The 16,864-nt window shown below is 36.1% G+C and overlaps 1 protein-coding gene across 4 annotated transcripts in view; it reads right to left on the minus strand.

Moving 5' to 3' along the window:
• Positions 1-860: 860 nt before the first annotated feature.
• KCNJ16 (potassium inwardly rectifying channel subfamily J member 16) overlaps positions 861-16,864 on the minus strand; it is a 40,957-nt gene continuing 24,953 nt past the window's right edge. For 2 of the 4 annotated variants that reach the window (XM_087710196.1, XM_087710198.1), the window contains exon 2: positions 861-3,541. In XM_087710196.1, the coding sequence (XP_087566322.1) occupies positions 2,174-3,460 (1,287 nt within the window). In that variant the 5' untranslated portion in view covers positions 3,461-3,541 and the 3' untranslated portion in view covers positions 861-2,173. Of the gene's footprint in view, positions 3,542-14,601; positions 14,791-16,218; positions 16,391-16,864 lie in introns of those variants that run through there. The other 2 variants (XM_014065588.2, XM_014065589.2) reach the window with 2 other exon arrangements.

The following is a 16,864-nucleotide window of genomic DNA, read 5'->3' on the forward strand; positions in this document are numbered from 1 at the left end:
GCTGCCTCCCAAAATAGTCTGTTTTCTCCTGCTCTCATATCCTTTCCAGAACTTTGCTAAGGAGCTGTTCAACTGATACTATATGTTATTCCATCTCTAGAAGTGGAACCTGAGCTATGGTTTAGGAGACACATTGTAGGATTTTGAAACCTCCATATGGATTCAACTTCATTTCAGAGAGCATTCTTCCCAGGAGCACTTTTACATTTACCAATTCTTTATGTGGTCTGGCATTTACCAAACTGGTTAGTTTTCCATTTGGGTTACTGAACACTTAACGGTTTCCACACGATTGGCAGTGTCAACCCACTGTAGTGAAAACAAATGGTCTTATGCCTCCCCCCACTTAAAGAATGATAGAGTTATAAAAAGTTATACTTTAAAATCAAGTATTGTAAGAATCTTGATATCTTGCAGAATTTTGGAAATCACTTGCATAGCTAGGCATAGCAGCCATTCATTCATTCATTCATTCATTCAATTTCTACATCATTCATCTCACCTAAATGACTGTTTTACCTTTATCTTTCCCAACTCCGCCTTGAAATGTGATATTGGTTTGCGTATTTTCCTGCATTAAAGAAGCTTGAAGTTCTTTATATAAAGACACTAAAGACACCACTTAGTTTAAATTTTTCTACTAACTACAGTTATGCTCTTCCCAAATAATTTTAGGCATTGTGTACATACTGTATTTTCCTTCTGTTTATATCAGATAAAGGCAAAGCATGAACCAATTACTGTATATCCCACAAGTCTCATTTTTATACAAACCCCCGAGATCATGCTGACTTATAATAGATTTATGTTTCAGGGTTTTTTTCTTTGTAACTAAGAAATAATAAAATAAGTACAACCAACCCATTAATATGTCTATTTTATTCAAAAGCTCTATTCTGTCAATATGTTCATTAGTGCTGATTTTTTTCTCATTTCACAATAGCTATTATTTTCAATTAAAATAAAATAAAATCCATAACTTCTGTAAAGGGCATCAGTGGTCCACATTTTCAATTTTCAGTTTAACACTTTTAAGGGAAGGATACTCATAAACAGTTCTTCTCATGTGCCTCCAATACCGCATCTGATGTTTGCCCAGAAAAATCGGTGAGCTACTGATTGGAAAATACACAGTTATAGTTAAGTAAGTATGTTTTAGTTCTCCAGCAGAGTAGTTAACCAATGAGGGCTTGTCAGAAGCCAGGTTTTCAAGAGCAAGTTTAAGGATGCTTGTAATGGGAATTAAGAGCCATCAACCTACACTTAAAAGAACCGGTTTGTCTGGTTTACAGATCACTTGTTGAGGTTGCAAAATAGAAAAAGAAAACAAAATGCCCTGATCTAGTTAAGTACTTAAAAATGAAAAATAAAATAATAGATGGTCTCAACTATTGAGGAGAAAATGTTTATATATTAATTGTAAAAACCAGGCCTAGCATTACTGTACATTATAAACTTCTGTTTTCTTCAAATAGGCCAAAATAAGTTTTAACATTTTCTGCACATAAATATTAAATGATTTAAAAGCTGCTGTTTGAAAATACTACAAATATAGACTTGAATATATTTGACCTTATATCACCACATCAGATCAGTAACAGTTATTAATGTAAAGTGCAATAAATAAGGTGCTTTTGGCAAAATTAGTTACTTGTTTTCATTTTTCTGTGAAATCAGTGTTTTCTCCTCATAGTTTATATGTGATCTTAGTATTTTCATTTCCAAAAAAGTTATTTTTTTATTTGTAATTTTAAAGAAGAAAAAAATGCATACATTGAAGAAAAGTCTACAAATTTACATAGAAACAAAGATTAGTTGTTTCAAAACTATCTGGTCTATCTCCAAAAATTATATAAACCTGGATCAATTCCAAAATATGTCTAAATTGTAGACTAATGTGATTAATATTTCAAATAATTACCTCTGCAAATTCAGGGATAACAAGTTTGAATTTTCAATAAATAACTTTCAGTGTCACTATGCAGAATTTCATAATTTGTAAAAAAGATAATTGTTAACAGCTAGTTATATATTAATGGCAGAGTGCAATCTTAACATTTTGTCAGTAAATCTCTTCTTTCTTTTGAGGATCTGACCACTAGAATTTAAATGAACTTTGTGCGCTTAATAGCTGTTATAGTTAGTTGTACAGTTCTGCAAAAGTCATTGATTGCTAAATCTGGGATTCCATTGACATTCTGTTTAATGTCACCAGAGCTCTGTCGTATGGCAGCTCCATTGGACTGGAAATTTTGACTGATTCTCCAGAAACCTCAGAATGAATAATTAAAGCGTCAGCACTAAATGATCTGATTCTGATTCCTGAGGAGCAGGAAGAAGAGGAGGAGGAAGAGGAAGAGGAGGAGATTTCTGGTTCTCCATTTGTTGTCTTATCACAACTTGTGTATTCTAGTTCCTTTTTATCCAAATACTTGGCACTACAATAGGGAGCGTAAACCTCAGTGGTTTCTTCAAATTGCAGGCAGTTGACTTTGTAGTATTTTTTCTTCAGTTGCAGAACATCATTGAATCTGTGTCCCCAGAGGATTTCTCTTGGCACATAGGAACTTCTTGACTGATGTGATGTTCCTGTTGAATCTCCAGTGTAAACAAATGTAACCAGGATCTCAAAATTGTCCTTAGCCAGAGTTTTCCTGTCAAAATCGTACAGTGGACTATCCTGGTTAATTTCATGGACAATGGTCACTGGAGTGGCAAGAATGATCTGATCATTTAGCAGTTTTAAGTCTTTGTACTCCAATATCATCCTGCCCACCTTGTCTTCCACATACCTCAAGAGCTGAGCTCTTACGGTTCCTTCTATCATATGATTAGGTCGGAAATCACCTATCCGCCACATCAGACAAAGTTTACCATCCCGTAAGCCTACTGTTGCATAGTAGCTAAAGCGAATGGTCTGAGCTCGCTTTCGGGCAGTGGCCATTTTTGCTAAGGCAGCTCCAATAATGAACGTGTCAATGATGCAGCCTAACACAGATTGTAGGACAACTGTCAGGATTGCTACAGAACACTCATCAGTTATACAGCGAAATCCATAGCCTATGGTGGTTTGGGTTTCCAGGGAAAATAAGAAGGCCCCTGTGAAACTATTGACATTAACCACACAGGGAGTGACTTCTTCTTCAGGCAATAAGTCTCCATGCTGGAGCGCAATGAGCCAAAACACTAAGCCGAACAATAACCAGGATAGGATATAAGATAAGGAAAAGATCACAAACATATGGCGCCACTTGATATCTACCAGTGTGGTGAAAATATCAGCCACATAGCTCTCCCACTCCCCGAAGATATGTTTGAAGTAAACATTGCAACTGCCATCTTTCTGAAGGAATCGCTTTTGCATTATTTTAATCCCCACTGATGTAGTTTCTTGGTAACTCTGTGAATGTTTGAGTTTATTTGCTTCTATGCTGATAAGTTTATCGGTGTGCTCCGCCATGCTTCAGGTCGGTATTGTGAAATTAGTTTAGGAGACACGTTCAGTCATCTGTTGATCTGTCCCTCTCTTTTCATTTATAACCTGAGGGGAAAGAAAAACAAAGAGCAAAGGCTTGAGATTTTCAGTTGGCTTCCCAGTTTTGAAGCCATACGTGGAATCCTTATTAACTTAAATGGGAGATTGAAACAATAAATAGATTGTTTTTATGTTGCACCCTTAACCCTTAATATACAGTTTTCAATGGAACGCCCTTTTCCAGTGATAGTGATTTATTCAACTTCTGTCTTATTTTATCTTATCTTTAACCTGGTATGTTAACTGACTGAGATGCTGAGTCAGTGCTCATGGTCAAAGTATCCTTCAACCTGTGCTTGACAACAATTCTGTGGATACAGTCAGGTCATTCCCCTGGCAACTCTATGAACTTCTCTGAGATGTATGTCAAACTCCCTAGTCTATTTGTCAGTTCTACTATTTCCTAGAATTTCCGGTGTTAATATCCAAAGATCCCTCCCAATGGGAAGTAGATGGAGAGTGGTCTAGACAGCAAATATTTTCCATTGTAGCCTCTGGGTGATGGAACTGGATTTCCCTATCGCCAATACTTTTGCAAAGTATTGAAAAAACAACAATTATTTCAATGTACCTTTAGACCAAATTATTTGTAGATATCCACCATTTATTTATTTATTTATTTATATGTATGTATATATGTATGTATGTATGTATATGTGTATATGTATATGTATAAGTATAAGTATAAGTATAAGTATATGTATGTATGTCACGATTTTTACTATTTGACAGAGTTTTATCCATGTTTTGTTGTTCATCTCCCAGATTCTTAATTGGCTGGGAGGTTTGCAAATGTTGCAAAATAAATAGATATAAAACAGGTCCAACCTAGCTTCCCTTCTGAACCTAGAAAAGTTCATACAGGTGCTGCCACCTACTGAGATGTATTTTACCTCTATCAGCGTTTTATGTTTTTGGCATCTCTAATGAAAAACTATGTCTAAATCTCCCATAAAAGTATTGGATTTCCCCCAAATATCTACAAAGCAAAAATACCTATTGTTTAAATTTTAAAACCAAGGCATATTTTAGACAATAATGTGACTGCTTTCTTATGTGGATATTCACCCAAAATTTATTTATGGTTTCACTTGGCTTTGGTAATAGAAGTCTCACATGAGGATCTCTTGGGTTTATTTTAAGTCTTAACATCTAGATTATGATTAAAGGTATCCTTGATACTTAAAAAGATGAGGGTGAGCCATTGTGTTTCACCCCAATATACTAAGTGCAATCTGATTGCTATAATGTACAGCAAAAACAAATTAAGTTTATATAGCGTCTCCAATTTATCTGTTCACAAATATGATAGACAATGTTGAGAATCATTTACATGTTTTTCCCTTACACTTGAAGTATATATTTGTAGAGAATTTTATTGCTTGCTACTTGGTTATATAATTTGTAGTCTAAAGTAGTTTAATCAGTTATGTTACTTCTGCCCTGTACCTTTTTAGTATCATCTATTTGCTGTGCTACTTTATCTTTACTTTACTTTATTTTTTAATAGCAAGAGAAAGTTATCTATCTGTCCTAAGAATTCATGTGGTGAGAATGATGGAAATGTGAACTCAAAACAGTTGTTAGACATAAAGTTTCCTACTTCAGTGATACATTCATTTTTTCCCTTCTCACCCCACCCCAACCACCCTCTGTATTAAGCTTCTTAAAACATAACTTTTACAAGCAGAGATTACAAATTTAGAGTTACCAAAAAGGTTAGTAAAACAATGAATGCTCCCCCACACTCCAGTTTTTCATTGTGAAATATCTGCCCCACAGAGTGTAGTCCATCTCATTCAGGATGTGTTAGCCATATGAACAATAATGTCAGCTGTGCGAATACACTTTTCCAAAACACTTAAAAATCTAGCATACTTTCCTTTTCTTTTCCGGGACAAAAACGAATGTGACATATGGTGACATATCCTCAGAATGTGGCCTTCATTAAAACAACAACAACATAACTTTCGTGGTTCCAAAAATACTTCTGGAATGCAGTTATTGGAAATATTCATAGACTTGATGTAGCTGTGGCTTTAAGCACCCCTTCCCACTTTCATTCATTGCGTTTTCAAGAGCTATCTCATATAAATAAGAATGTGATTCATATTGCATAACTGAAAATCTTCTCAGTGGCTAGAACACAACATTTCTCCCAGGTGTGGATTCAGAGGAAAACAACTAGGAGATGTATTCTCAGGAGATAGCCAACTGTGGCATCTGGCAAGAGTTCCATTCCATCTCTTACAAAGAGGGCTGCCTTTAGCCAGTTCTTCAACACCTATCTTCTGGATAGAAATAATCTTACCTGTTGCACTCACAAAGTTGTTGAAAATGAAATATAGTGCCAAGAATAAAGTTCTTTGACTTGGAAACTGCTCATCATTTCAGCCACCCAAATTGCAGACTTTAGCATGGCTTCCAGGACTTTGTGATAAGCTGATATATGTACAGATAGTCCTCATTTTATGACTAGTCTTCTAGTGACTGTTCAGAATTCCAGTAGACCTACCTGAGGGGCACTTACAACCCAGATTCAAAATTTCTGCTCGTTGGTCTTGTGACCACATTTTGGGCAGTCTGTAACTGGGTAGCATTTATGACCATCATGAGCTATGACCATGATGGGTAGGCTCCATGATGTTTGTACTACTTGAGAACGATACTGGTCACTCACATCTCAATAAACTCAGCATGTGAAAGATGGTAGAACATCTTTCTGTATCTTTAACATGTACCTTAATGAGAGACAGGAAAAATAATTTGAGATGTGAGCAGCCAAACAGTATTGTCGTGGAACATCTTGTCTAAAGGATCAGAAGTCCCTTATCATCTGCTTCCAGAAACTGATAGAATCTAAAGGATGGCAGAATACTCTGGGTATGGCTGGATCCCAAGCAAGATCTCAATTGAGTATTTCTCCTATGAGTCTATGGATATACTATTGATTCAGTTGCTTAATTGTTTGTCACTATTACTTTTCAGTCAGGAAAAGTTTGGTTTTCAGAAGTGATACAGATAGTGAAGTTCACCAGGTGACAGCTAGAGAGATAAGTTGGATATCTTAGCATGGATAACAGCACATTACCATGTGCTGTTAGCTCAGGAGAAAAAAGGCAACTGCATATTCTGCTGTTAATACTGCCCCATCAAATAAGCATGTAGCAGAATTACCTCATCTGGTTGAGAAGCTTTTAATATGGACTCCTAAAAATGGATTGCTGGATCCCATAGATACCTGCTCTGATTCACCTCTGCCAACCAATGGTAGGCAATTAAAATAATACTTTTATTTGTCATATGCCTATAGCTTTGTAGGATACAAAATAATACAGTATTAATCATATAAACATGAATAATATAACTCAAGTTAAGACTACTAAAGTACAGTGCCTTAGTAAGCCATGATATCTAAAAGAATGATTAACAATTATAAGTAAGAAGAATACATAAAGCAGTTTTTGAAAATCCATAATAATAAATATCTTACACCTTTTTAAGATTTTTAAGATATCTCCCAGTAGAAAGACTGGCCTTCAATGGAAAAAGGTTGTTTTCTACACAGCTGTTATTAGTACAAGCAATTGCATGACTGGTTTTCTATACTGTAAGAAGAAAGGTATTGCAGTAATGGGGCCTATTAGCTACTCAGTAAAAAAATAAAAAAAATGTGTCTTATAAAGTTTGTGGCCTTTGTTGTCCTATAATGCTCAGATTATGAGACAAATACAAGTTGGATTTGGACTCTTAGTAGAGAAAGGCAAATATCAGTGGTGGGATTTAGCCAGTTCGCATCTATTCAGGAAAACTGGTTGTTAACTTTCTAAGCAGTTCGGAGAACCAGTTGTTGGAAGAAATCTCATTTTGTTTTTTCCCACTTTACAGGGCTAATGCTGTAAGGAAGGCCAAGGTGGCGCAGTGGTTAAATGCAGCACTGCAGGCTACTGCTAGATCAGCAGGTCAGCGGTTCAAATCTCACCAGCTCAGGGTTGACTCAGCCTTCCATCCTTCCGAGGTGGGTAAAATGAGGACCCGGATTGTTGGGGGCAATATGCTGACTCTCTGTAAACCGCTTAGAGAGGCCTGAAAGGCCTATGAAGCGGTATATAAGTCTACTGCTAAGTCTACTGCTAAAAGGCAGGAAGGAAACGTTCTGGTTTTGTTTCTAGTCTAATCTTTATTGCCCTGCTAACAGAAACTGCCTCTCTGGTTAACCTTTATTAAATTGTAACAGCTAAGGTGAAGTGCCCATCCACATGAGTGACATTGAGTTGGCCACACCCACCCAGTCACATGACCACCGAGCCATGCCTCTCATTAGGGTAGAGAAGCAATTGTTAAATTATTTGAATCCAACCACTGCAAATATTCTTTCATAAGATGTGAGAAACTTGGTGGAGTAACTCCTGTGAACAAAGAATATTAATTGAAGAATTCATTTTGTTCAAAAGGAGCAGAAGTAATAGTAGGGGAAAAGAAGGTGTCCTCTTCACTAAAACTCTCCACACCAGCTCAAAAAGCCAAAGGAACAAATTTAGTGATACTGTAGATAGCATCCAAGTTAGTTTCAGTTTTGTATGGCTGCCCATCTTATAGCACTGGGTGGTTCACAATAACAAAAACTAGTAAAGGAGGGAATGCAAACTATTGTTTGTTCAACCATGGAATAACGTGAATAATATTTTCCAAAAGTAAACTGAAGATCTTTCAAAGAACATGATGTATCACTGATGGGAAACTTTAATTACTTTGCCATCTGTGAGAGATAAACTCTGTTAAATGGCAAATTCCTGACTTGTCTTACTGACAACTTTCTTCTTCAAAAGCTTGAGAAAGGCAGAAGAAGCTTGCTATTAACTTGTATGGTCAAGTTTATGAAATAAACTATTTACTCTAAATGAGTTTAAAAACTCAAGAGTCAGATGAATTGAGACCTAGGGTTCTCAAGATTGCTGATGAATTGAACTTCAAGCATATTAGACATAGATGGTTCTGGTCAGTCAAAAGTTAGATCAAGGAACAGCTACCTACTAAGCAGTATTTTGGATGGAAACAAAAATAAAATACATATTTCCTATCTCTCCATTTCCCTATGTAATGGCACTTTATCTTCTGGCCCAACTCTGCTGTCAAAGTAATACATGTGATTTATGCAATATATACAATATTATACAATATATGAAACAATATTAGCATCTCCATACAACAGGGGTTTCAAACTGTCATGTGATGTATCCCAACTTCCCCCCCCCCCTTCGTTAAACCAGGTGTGGGCATGGCCAGTACATGATGCATCCAGCCCACAGGCCAAGAGTTTGACACCGCTGCCATACAACATAACACTAAGGTCCAGACCACAATCATTCAGGGCTAATCTCTGAGGCTGCCCTCAGGAAGCAGAATCATGTTCCCAATTCAAACTCACAAAGGTGGCCCAGGAATATATGGGCAATAGAACCAAAAGTTACCAAGAGGTTTAAAAATAAGGATCAATAGAGCCATATCCTCTTTGTTTCTCTTCAACAAGTGGTTATCTATCAGGGTGAAAATGATTGGCCATGCACAAAAATGAGGCTACAACCTAGACTGAGCTAATAAGTCTCCTCCAAAAACATGTGCAATTGATACAGGTTTGACCTCCCAAACTAGGGGTATTTCTATTTGGACAATAGTTGACTATGTCTGGGTGGCTTTTTGACCTTTCAACTAAGTGTAAGAATTGGCTCTGTCTAAATCTAGTTGTAGACATTCCATAGTTTTATTTAAGGCTGGGAATATCAATGAATGATGTAACAATATAGTCAAAGTTGTCTGAATCTACTCAGCTAACATAAGTTAAGACAGGCTGAGATCAAGACAACAGACAATAAGCTAGGCATTCACAATCATCTTTCCTACTGTCTCAGACCTCACAAATTAGGTAATTGTACTTAGGTAATTGCACCAGAAGAGACATTTCAGTGTGATCCTTCTCAAAATGCATGACTGTTGGCATGCAAAACAAGTGATTTTTATCTTCAAATTACCTTCTGAAGGAGATTATAAACCCTTGTCTCTGTTTTGTTTTGTTTTATTGAATGCATAATAGATTGCAAGTAGCATGCAGTGTACTGCTACCCCATGTCCAGTCAGCTTCAAGATGAGCCTTATAATCTTTGAAGAGCTTCATACAGGCTCTGAAAAACCTTTAAAAAGCCATTGCTTGCTTTTAGGAGTGAACTCACTGAAGTTAATATGACACAAAGCAGCCACAACTATTTTTCAGGCTCACATGTAAGATCATAAAAAGACAGGTTGCTTTAATGAATAACAGAAATGCTGTGCTTGCACAAGTTCTGAAGCACTTCTTCCCAATAATTTTCAGAGTAAGAAGAGTGTTACTCTATTTTTGAGCCATGGTGGTACAGTGGTTAGAGTACAGTACTGCAGGCTACTTCTGCTGACTGCTGATTGCCAGCAGTTTGGCAGTTCAAGTCTCATCGGCTAAAAGTTAACTCAGCTTTCCATCCTTCCAAAGTCAGTGAAATGAGGGCCCAGATAGTTGGGGGCAAAAGGCTGACTCCGTAAAACTGCTTAGAGAGGACTGTAAAACCACTGTGAAGCGGTATATACATCTAAGTGCTATTGCTATTGCTATTGCTATTTTTACAGGGGAAAAAAATGTTTCCACTGCCAAAACCCTAAATAACTACATGCATGCAATTTTCAGATTAATATAATCCGTGAAACTAAATGCACCGATTCAAAGAGGTTTTGCAGTTTGAATACTCCACTATCATTTCCATTCCCTACATCCCCAGGAGTACTTTGAAACTGTTGTAGAATTTTTCCATGGGATCCTTCATTAACGGGGAATTCTTTTTTCCGATGGCTTATTTAGATACCAGTATGACTAGTTTAATTCTTTTAAGAGTAGATACTCTGACATCCTTTCTTCTTCTAATAAATTTGGAACTTTGAAACTTTTGATCCAGTTCATCCCATTTATGTTCTTAGCTGTTGTCAGAAAACACCATTTGATTAGTGCAAAGAAAGCCTTAAAATAGTGGATGTCAATTTTTAATTTTTAGTTCCTTAGTTCATTGGAATTATATTTAGTAACATTTATTTGGAAAAGATTAGGGGGGGGGACAGTAAGAATTAAAGGGTTTCCTTGTGATTTTTTTTCTCCTGGTATTGTTTAGCAAATTATCTTTAATTTGATTCTTGCTTAATAGAGCAATGAAATATGCTATGAAGTTTTTCAGTTAATTCCCAGTTTAATGACTATAGTTAAAAAAAGAGCTCATGATATTTGCTCTATAAAGCCACTCATTATGTACATACTATGTGCATTGTATATTTCCCTGTACAATGTAGATAGGAGATTGATTCTTCACACAGTTGTATTCATCAAATAGGTAACTAACCTATGAAGATAATGGCAGAACTGCACCTTAGTCAGCCATAGATAATAGAGTTAGGAAAATGCACTGCAAATTAACTATTTCAACTTTAGACAATTCTTAACCATCTTTCATAAAAGCTATCTGAAGAAAGGAAATGGAAAAGAGGGTATGATGATGTTAAAGAAAGGAAAAAGAATTTGTGAGGTTCGTCACTAGCAAATGTCCTTGAAATATTAGTCTTAAAGGAATGCAGTCTCCACCCTGATCTAAAGATTCTTTTGCAGATGTGTTCCATCTTCACAACTTCCCCTGTTAATGTTGCTCTGGCTAAGCTTTTTATCAACAAAGTTTCTCTTCATGCTTAATCTTAATTTTCCTTCCTGGAAGTCCAGTGTTTCCTTCTGCTGTTAATTGTCTTGGAATATAGCATTACATTCAGTTTTGGAAATTTTTCCTATGAACACTGATGCTCATACAGTTGGAAAGCTGCAACCAAAGAAGCCCTGAATAAACCAATCAAATCATAACCATTTGAACCATCTGACTTTCATCTGGCTATGAATGGAAACAATCTTCTAGTTACAGCATTGTCACCACTTAAAAACATGGTGGCTCCAAATATTTCAACACCCTTCTCCCTTTCTCTCCCCCCCCCTTTGTCCCCCCCCCCCGGTTTCTTTTTTTTGAAACAAACCTTGCTCCAAACATTTTTGTAGACTGCATACAAATTTGATTTTGTGTATTCATGGAAAATCCAAACTTCTAACACTGCCGGGGGGGGGGGGGGATCTGTCTGCTTATTAAGGATATACTACGTCAACTTATAAAAGCTTCTGGTTTACCCTATAGTTATTCTTTTTTATGAATGAAAATATTCCTAGTTTGGCATAATTTTCAATTAGGGAAAGAGATCCAACTTTTTCAGCATATTATCTTTCTCAGCTTCATGTTATTTTGTTTCCAGTGCCTATACCATGTTTCCCATAAAATAAGACAGGGTCTTATTTTCTTTTGACCCCCGAAATAAGTGCTTGACCTTATTTTTGGGGAGATCTTATTATTTTTGAGATGTAGGAGGCGGCGAGCGTGGTCACCTCATGGTAGGAGGGCTTATTTTTGGGGAAGAGCTTAGCATACGCTCAAAAGCCCAATTGGGCTTATTAACCAGGGAGGTCTTATTTTCAGGGAAACAGGTTATATCCAGTTATATCATGGAATTGCATGGGTAACATTATACAAGCTCTTTCCTAATAATTATAACAGTGACTTTTTCACTGCAATTAGAACGTGAGTAGCTATTTTCCTTGAGTTTTCTGCTTTGATCCTAAGTCCTTTTTCCTGGGAAATCTGGGCAGGCATCTGAATCCCATCCCATCTTAATATGTATAAATCCAAGTACTCTCAAGCTGAATATCACCATAGTATACATTAAAGATATGGGATCACATATAAATGTGTACTGTCACACTAACAATTTTTTTCCTGGCTCTCATCTTGTGCTCACAAATGTTTACTTTGCAAGGTTTCCTTTCCATCCATGAAAGCACCTTAGTGGGGAATTCCAGTATAAGATGGATCGAAATGAGGATAGGAGGAAATGAGAATAAGTGGCAAAAGTGCTTGGTTAACCCATTCAAATTGCTAGAAAGATTGTAAATAGTTTTTAAAAAAGTATGGTAAATTAATACTATACATATACTTTAAACTAAGAGATTAAACTCTAAAATTCGGTTTTGGATGCGACCCAATTCTATAAATAATATTCTGAGAATGGCTTCCACTTAAAATTAAATGTTATGTTTTGCATGCAAAGTTATTCTGTGGGAGGCATAATTTAATTAATCATTCTTCTGAAGTGGGACTCAGAGATCTACCTGTATCTGCCTATGATCAATTAATTATATGCATCACCTCAATTGAACCAGCCAGCCATTTTACAGGCTGTTGATAAGAAAAAGAAAAGATAAGAAAATTGATACGAAATATCTTATAATATCAGAAGCTTCCAATGATGCATTGGAATGTGTTATGATATTTCAGATTATTTTTTATCCATCAGTATTTCACTACCTGTAGCTGACTCTTCCATTTGTATCATCTATTTTTTATATTCTTTCATAGATATTATATAATATGGAAGGGAGAAAAAAGGAGGAATATGATATTTAAGGCCTACAAAGCTATCTACAAAGTATATTTTTATTAGTAGAGCCTAATGAAGTAAGTGAACCTACAACCTGGTTATGATTGGAAGTCAGGTTCAGTTTGAAAAACCATTTGCATTATTAGAACTATGGGATGCCTTTAGTCTGAACAGTATGTCATCATTAAGATTCTTCTTTTCTTCAAGGAACTCAGAAATCATTATTGTTAAACATAATATTTTAATATTTTTCCTCCATCCTACTGTTTCTTCCTGGGGTTTTTTTTTTAACAAAGAAAAAAAATTAAGGGGTCAGTTTTCATATTTAGAAATTAATGTATCTTTGCTATTCAATTCTCTGGCTATGCATTGATCACAATATTGATAGCTGAACTACACATTGTATGAAATATGTATGCCAATTCCCTCTTCCAGAATACCTGCTACAAACTAATCTCCCTTTCAGGTTGTATCCTTATCATCCTCAACATTCTTAATGTTCTGATTATAGTTGCCACTTTTTTCTTCTCAGATTCATTACAGAATAATATTGCACTTAATGTTGGGAAAAACTCTTATCTTTTGATTTGAGAAAGGTACAGGCAGTTGAAAAGTATGTTCACCTTGTTTTAGAGCGGAATTAACAGGAAGTATAACAATTCTTTGGAAATGGGAAGAAAATAATATGAGGTTTTTAAAAATCCAAATATAAGAAGCATACCAAATTGACAGATTTGCCTATTCCTTAAACAACAGGTTTTTTCCATCGTCTTTATGAACTAATATTAAAGGGTTGACTTAAAACCAAATACAATGAGCAGATAATTTCACCACTCTAGTTTAATGTGCATTTCCTATACTAAAGCACCTGTTGATACATAAATTATCTTTCTATTTTCATGTTTCTCCAAGTTTTTGTTTCTGATTATGGGAGAAAAATAGAATGACTATATTAAAATTGCAGATTAAAAGGCATGAGGGGGAAATTATTGAAAATAAAGATATTAGGGAAAAGGCATAAAATATGAACAAATGTTTGTGTAGAAATTTTACAAAATTAAATTTTGAACTCTTTACCTTCAAGATACCACAAGTATCTGCTGGTCTGTTGAATCAAAGAGAGAGAAAAACCTGAACAGGTGATAACTAGAAGAATCTGCCTAAACTCTGCCTGTGCCAATGTCTCATATATTCAAACAACACTTTCCCCTAACTTATGCATTTAGTATATAGTTTCTGGTTGATTAGCTACTCTAACAAGAAAAAAAAAACCAGAAAGGTCTCTGGAAAGTATTAGTGTCACATATTTCACCCAGGTTTTCCTTGATCCTAGAAAACTCTTCATTAAAATTTATGTAACCATTTAAGTTTTTTTTCTTTTTTCCCTCTTTTGCATGAGCATATAATTTAGGTATTTGGTTCAGGTTAACGTTCACAGAATTTCTCGGAGATGCGTGAGCTAGTGGAATCTAAAGCTGGAATTAATATGAATCCTATTTTCCACATCTTATTACTAAAATGTCAATAGTCACCAGTTGCGTGTTTTGGAAACTCCAGCTTCAATTACTTCCTCTCAGGGCTCCCATATAAACATTTCTTTCTTCTAGTTGTCTAGAATTTAAGTGGGTTGCGGTTATGGCCTTGGGGCAAAATGCTTGTTTATCTGTAGGCATCTGAATCTGCAGAAAATCATAGTAGAAGGAAGGAAAGAATAAGAACGTTTGCCCAGACATTAATTGAAAATACTATTGCTGGGCTCTGAATCAATATCTGTTTCCTGAAATAGAAAGATTGCATTAAGGGGCCTCAGAGAATAATACTCATGAGGATCTTGTAATATAAGCTACACGATCTTTATTGAAACTCTTTATATCAAAATTAACACAAGACAATCTGAAACTGACTGCTAAAGGATTCACCTAAAAGAGATATTAAGGCAGAACGTGGGAGAAAGTCTTTCAGCAAACACCTAGAGCAAGAAAATTATTTCAACATGGGTCAGATCATAGGACAAACTTGGGCAGGCAGGCAGATCAAGGGGGGAGGGGGGGAGACAACTGAACACGAGAGACCAAGATTCCTGCTAAGAGTTTTGGAGGCTTAAGAGGAGATGAAACCAATGGAAGTCGGCAATTAATAAGCCGGCTTGCAGAATGATAGGAAATCCATAGTGCAATATTGAAAGAGGGAGAAAAAAGTAGAATATATCCATAATCAGTGATCAGTGTTTTGCAAAACAAGAGAAGAGCAGATTCTCTAAATTTTAGTCTCTGTTGGTCCAAGATTTGACCCTCTTACTGCTACTGCACATTTATACTTTCTCAGTAACAAACTCATCCCTTTTTCTGTTACAGTTCCCTGTTCTTCCACATCAACTCTTAAACTAATGGTATCTTTTCTTTTCTTTTTCTTTTTTGCTGGCTGATTGTTTGCTTTCTTTTCCAGTTTTTCAGTTCCAAGTATTCCACGATCTATGCTTCTCGAGATACAATTTCATTAAAATAAGCTCAGAGAACATCACTAATGAGATTCTGATTATAGAAGTTACTCAGTGTTTATTACCAATGTCGTTACCTCTTCCAGAAACCCTAAGGTCAAAAAAATAACAACAAAGGTAAACAACCAAGATTCTATTTGGAACTATTTCTTTCATTGCGGATTTATTCTGGTAAATGAGCCCAATAAAGATCAGTTTGATTTGATTTCTGGGCAAGTATCACCTCTTGAACTACTGAGGAGCAACATGCCCCAAAGAAAGCTCAAATGGTGTTTAGTATACTAAAGAACTGCTCTTTATCAGGTGCAGGTGGAAAGCTTCACTCCTTGGACAGGAAACAAAATTTCTACCCCATGGATTCTTCTCTGTTACTTGCAGTTCTGTCAATGAAACTAGGATCTCGCTATAGTTTTGAATCTAAACAGGATGGCCTTAGTAGTTGTTTTATAACAAAGCGTCCTACCCTAGTTTTTTTATCCTCATCATTAGTTTGCTATGTAGTGGTACTATATCATCCTCCCGTAAGAGCTATTTGCCTGCTGTCTTTGCAAAGTTGAGAAAAGAATATAACATTTATTTATCCCACCTCTACGAAGCCCAGGTTTTTTTCCCCCAACACATCTATTTTCATATAGGTCCCTAGTTCACTCACCGGTTAGGTTGGCCAAGATTGGAGATGTAACATCAGCACAAGCTGCTTGCTACTACAACCACTGAGGTTCACTGAAGTGGAACGAAACCTGTGTCCGTCTTAATTTTCTTATTTATGTATGCACCCTATCTCCAAAAGCTACAGTACAGCTAGCCTTTCTTCCTTGCGATCTCGATTCTATGGGGTGCTAAGCAACCTTGGCTCCCATAGCTCATTGAACATTTAGGACACACTGGCACTTCACAATACCTTTGGCAGACACCCAGGTCTGTGCTTCCGCATCAAGTACTGGATATTTCCAAGAAGGGAGGAAAAAAAGCACAATAGGAGAGTGGGGGAGAAAGGTGCCTGCTAAACTTCAGCTAAATTCTAAATCACTGTTGTGGCTTTGCTCAATCCTTTTAACAGGTTTTTTTTAAAAATGGATTATTTTCCTTCCCCCTCCCTCCCTCCCTCTAAATTTGGTTCTCATGTTCTGGTCAATTGGGTCTGTTTTAATTTTTGCTTGTATTTTAGAATTACTTTTAAAACCTATGTATGCTTTTTTATGTTTAAATTAACAAAACAGGGACTGGGTTTTAATTGACTTTGTAATTGTGTATTTGGGCAACACTTCAAGCATCAGTTGGAGAAGAGGATGTGACTT

The sequence above is a fragment of the Thamnophis sirtalis genome, unplaced genomic scaffold, assembly GCF_051295495.1.
Source record: "Thamnophis sirtalis isolate CommonGarterSnake01/CBP01778 unplaced genomic scaffold, rThaSir2_p1.2 scaffold_3, whole genome shotgun sequence".
In the NCBI taxonomy this organism is placed as follows: domain Eukaryota; kingdom Metazoa; phylum Chordata; class Lepidosauria; order Squamata; family Natricidae; genus Thamnophis; species Thamnophis sirtalis.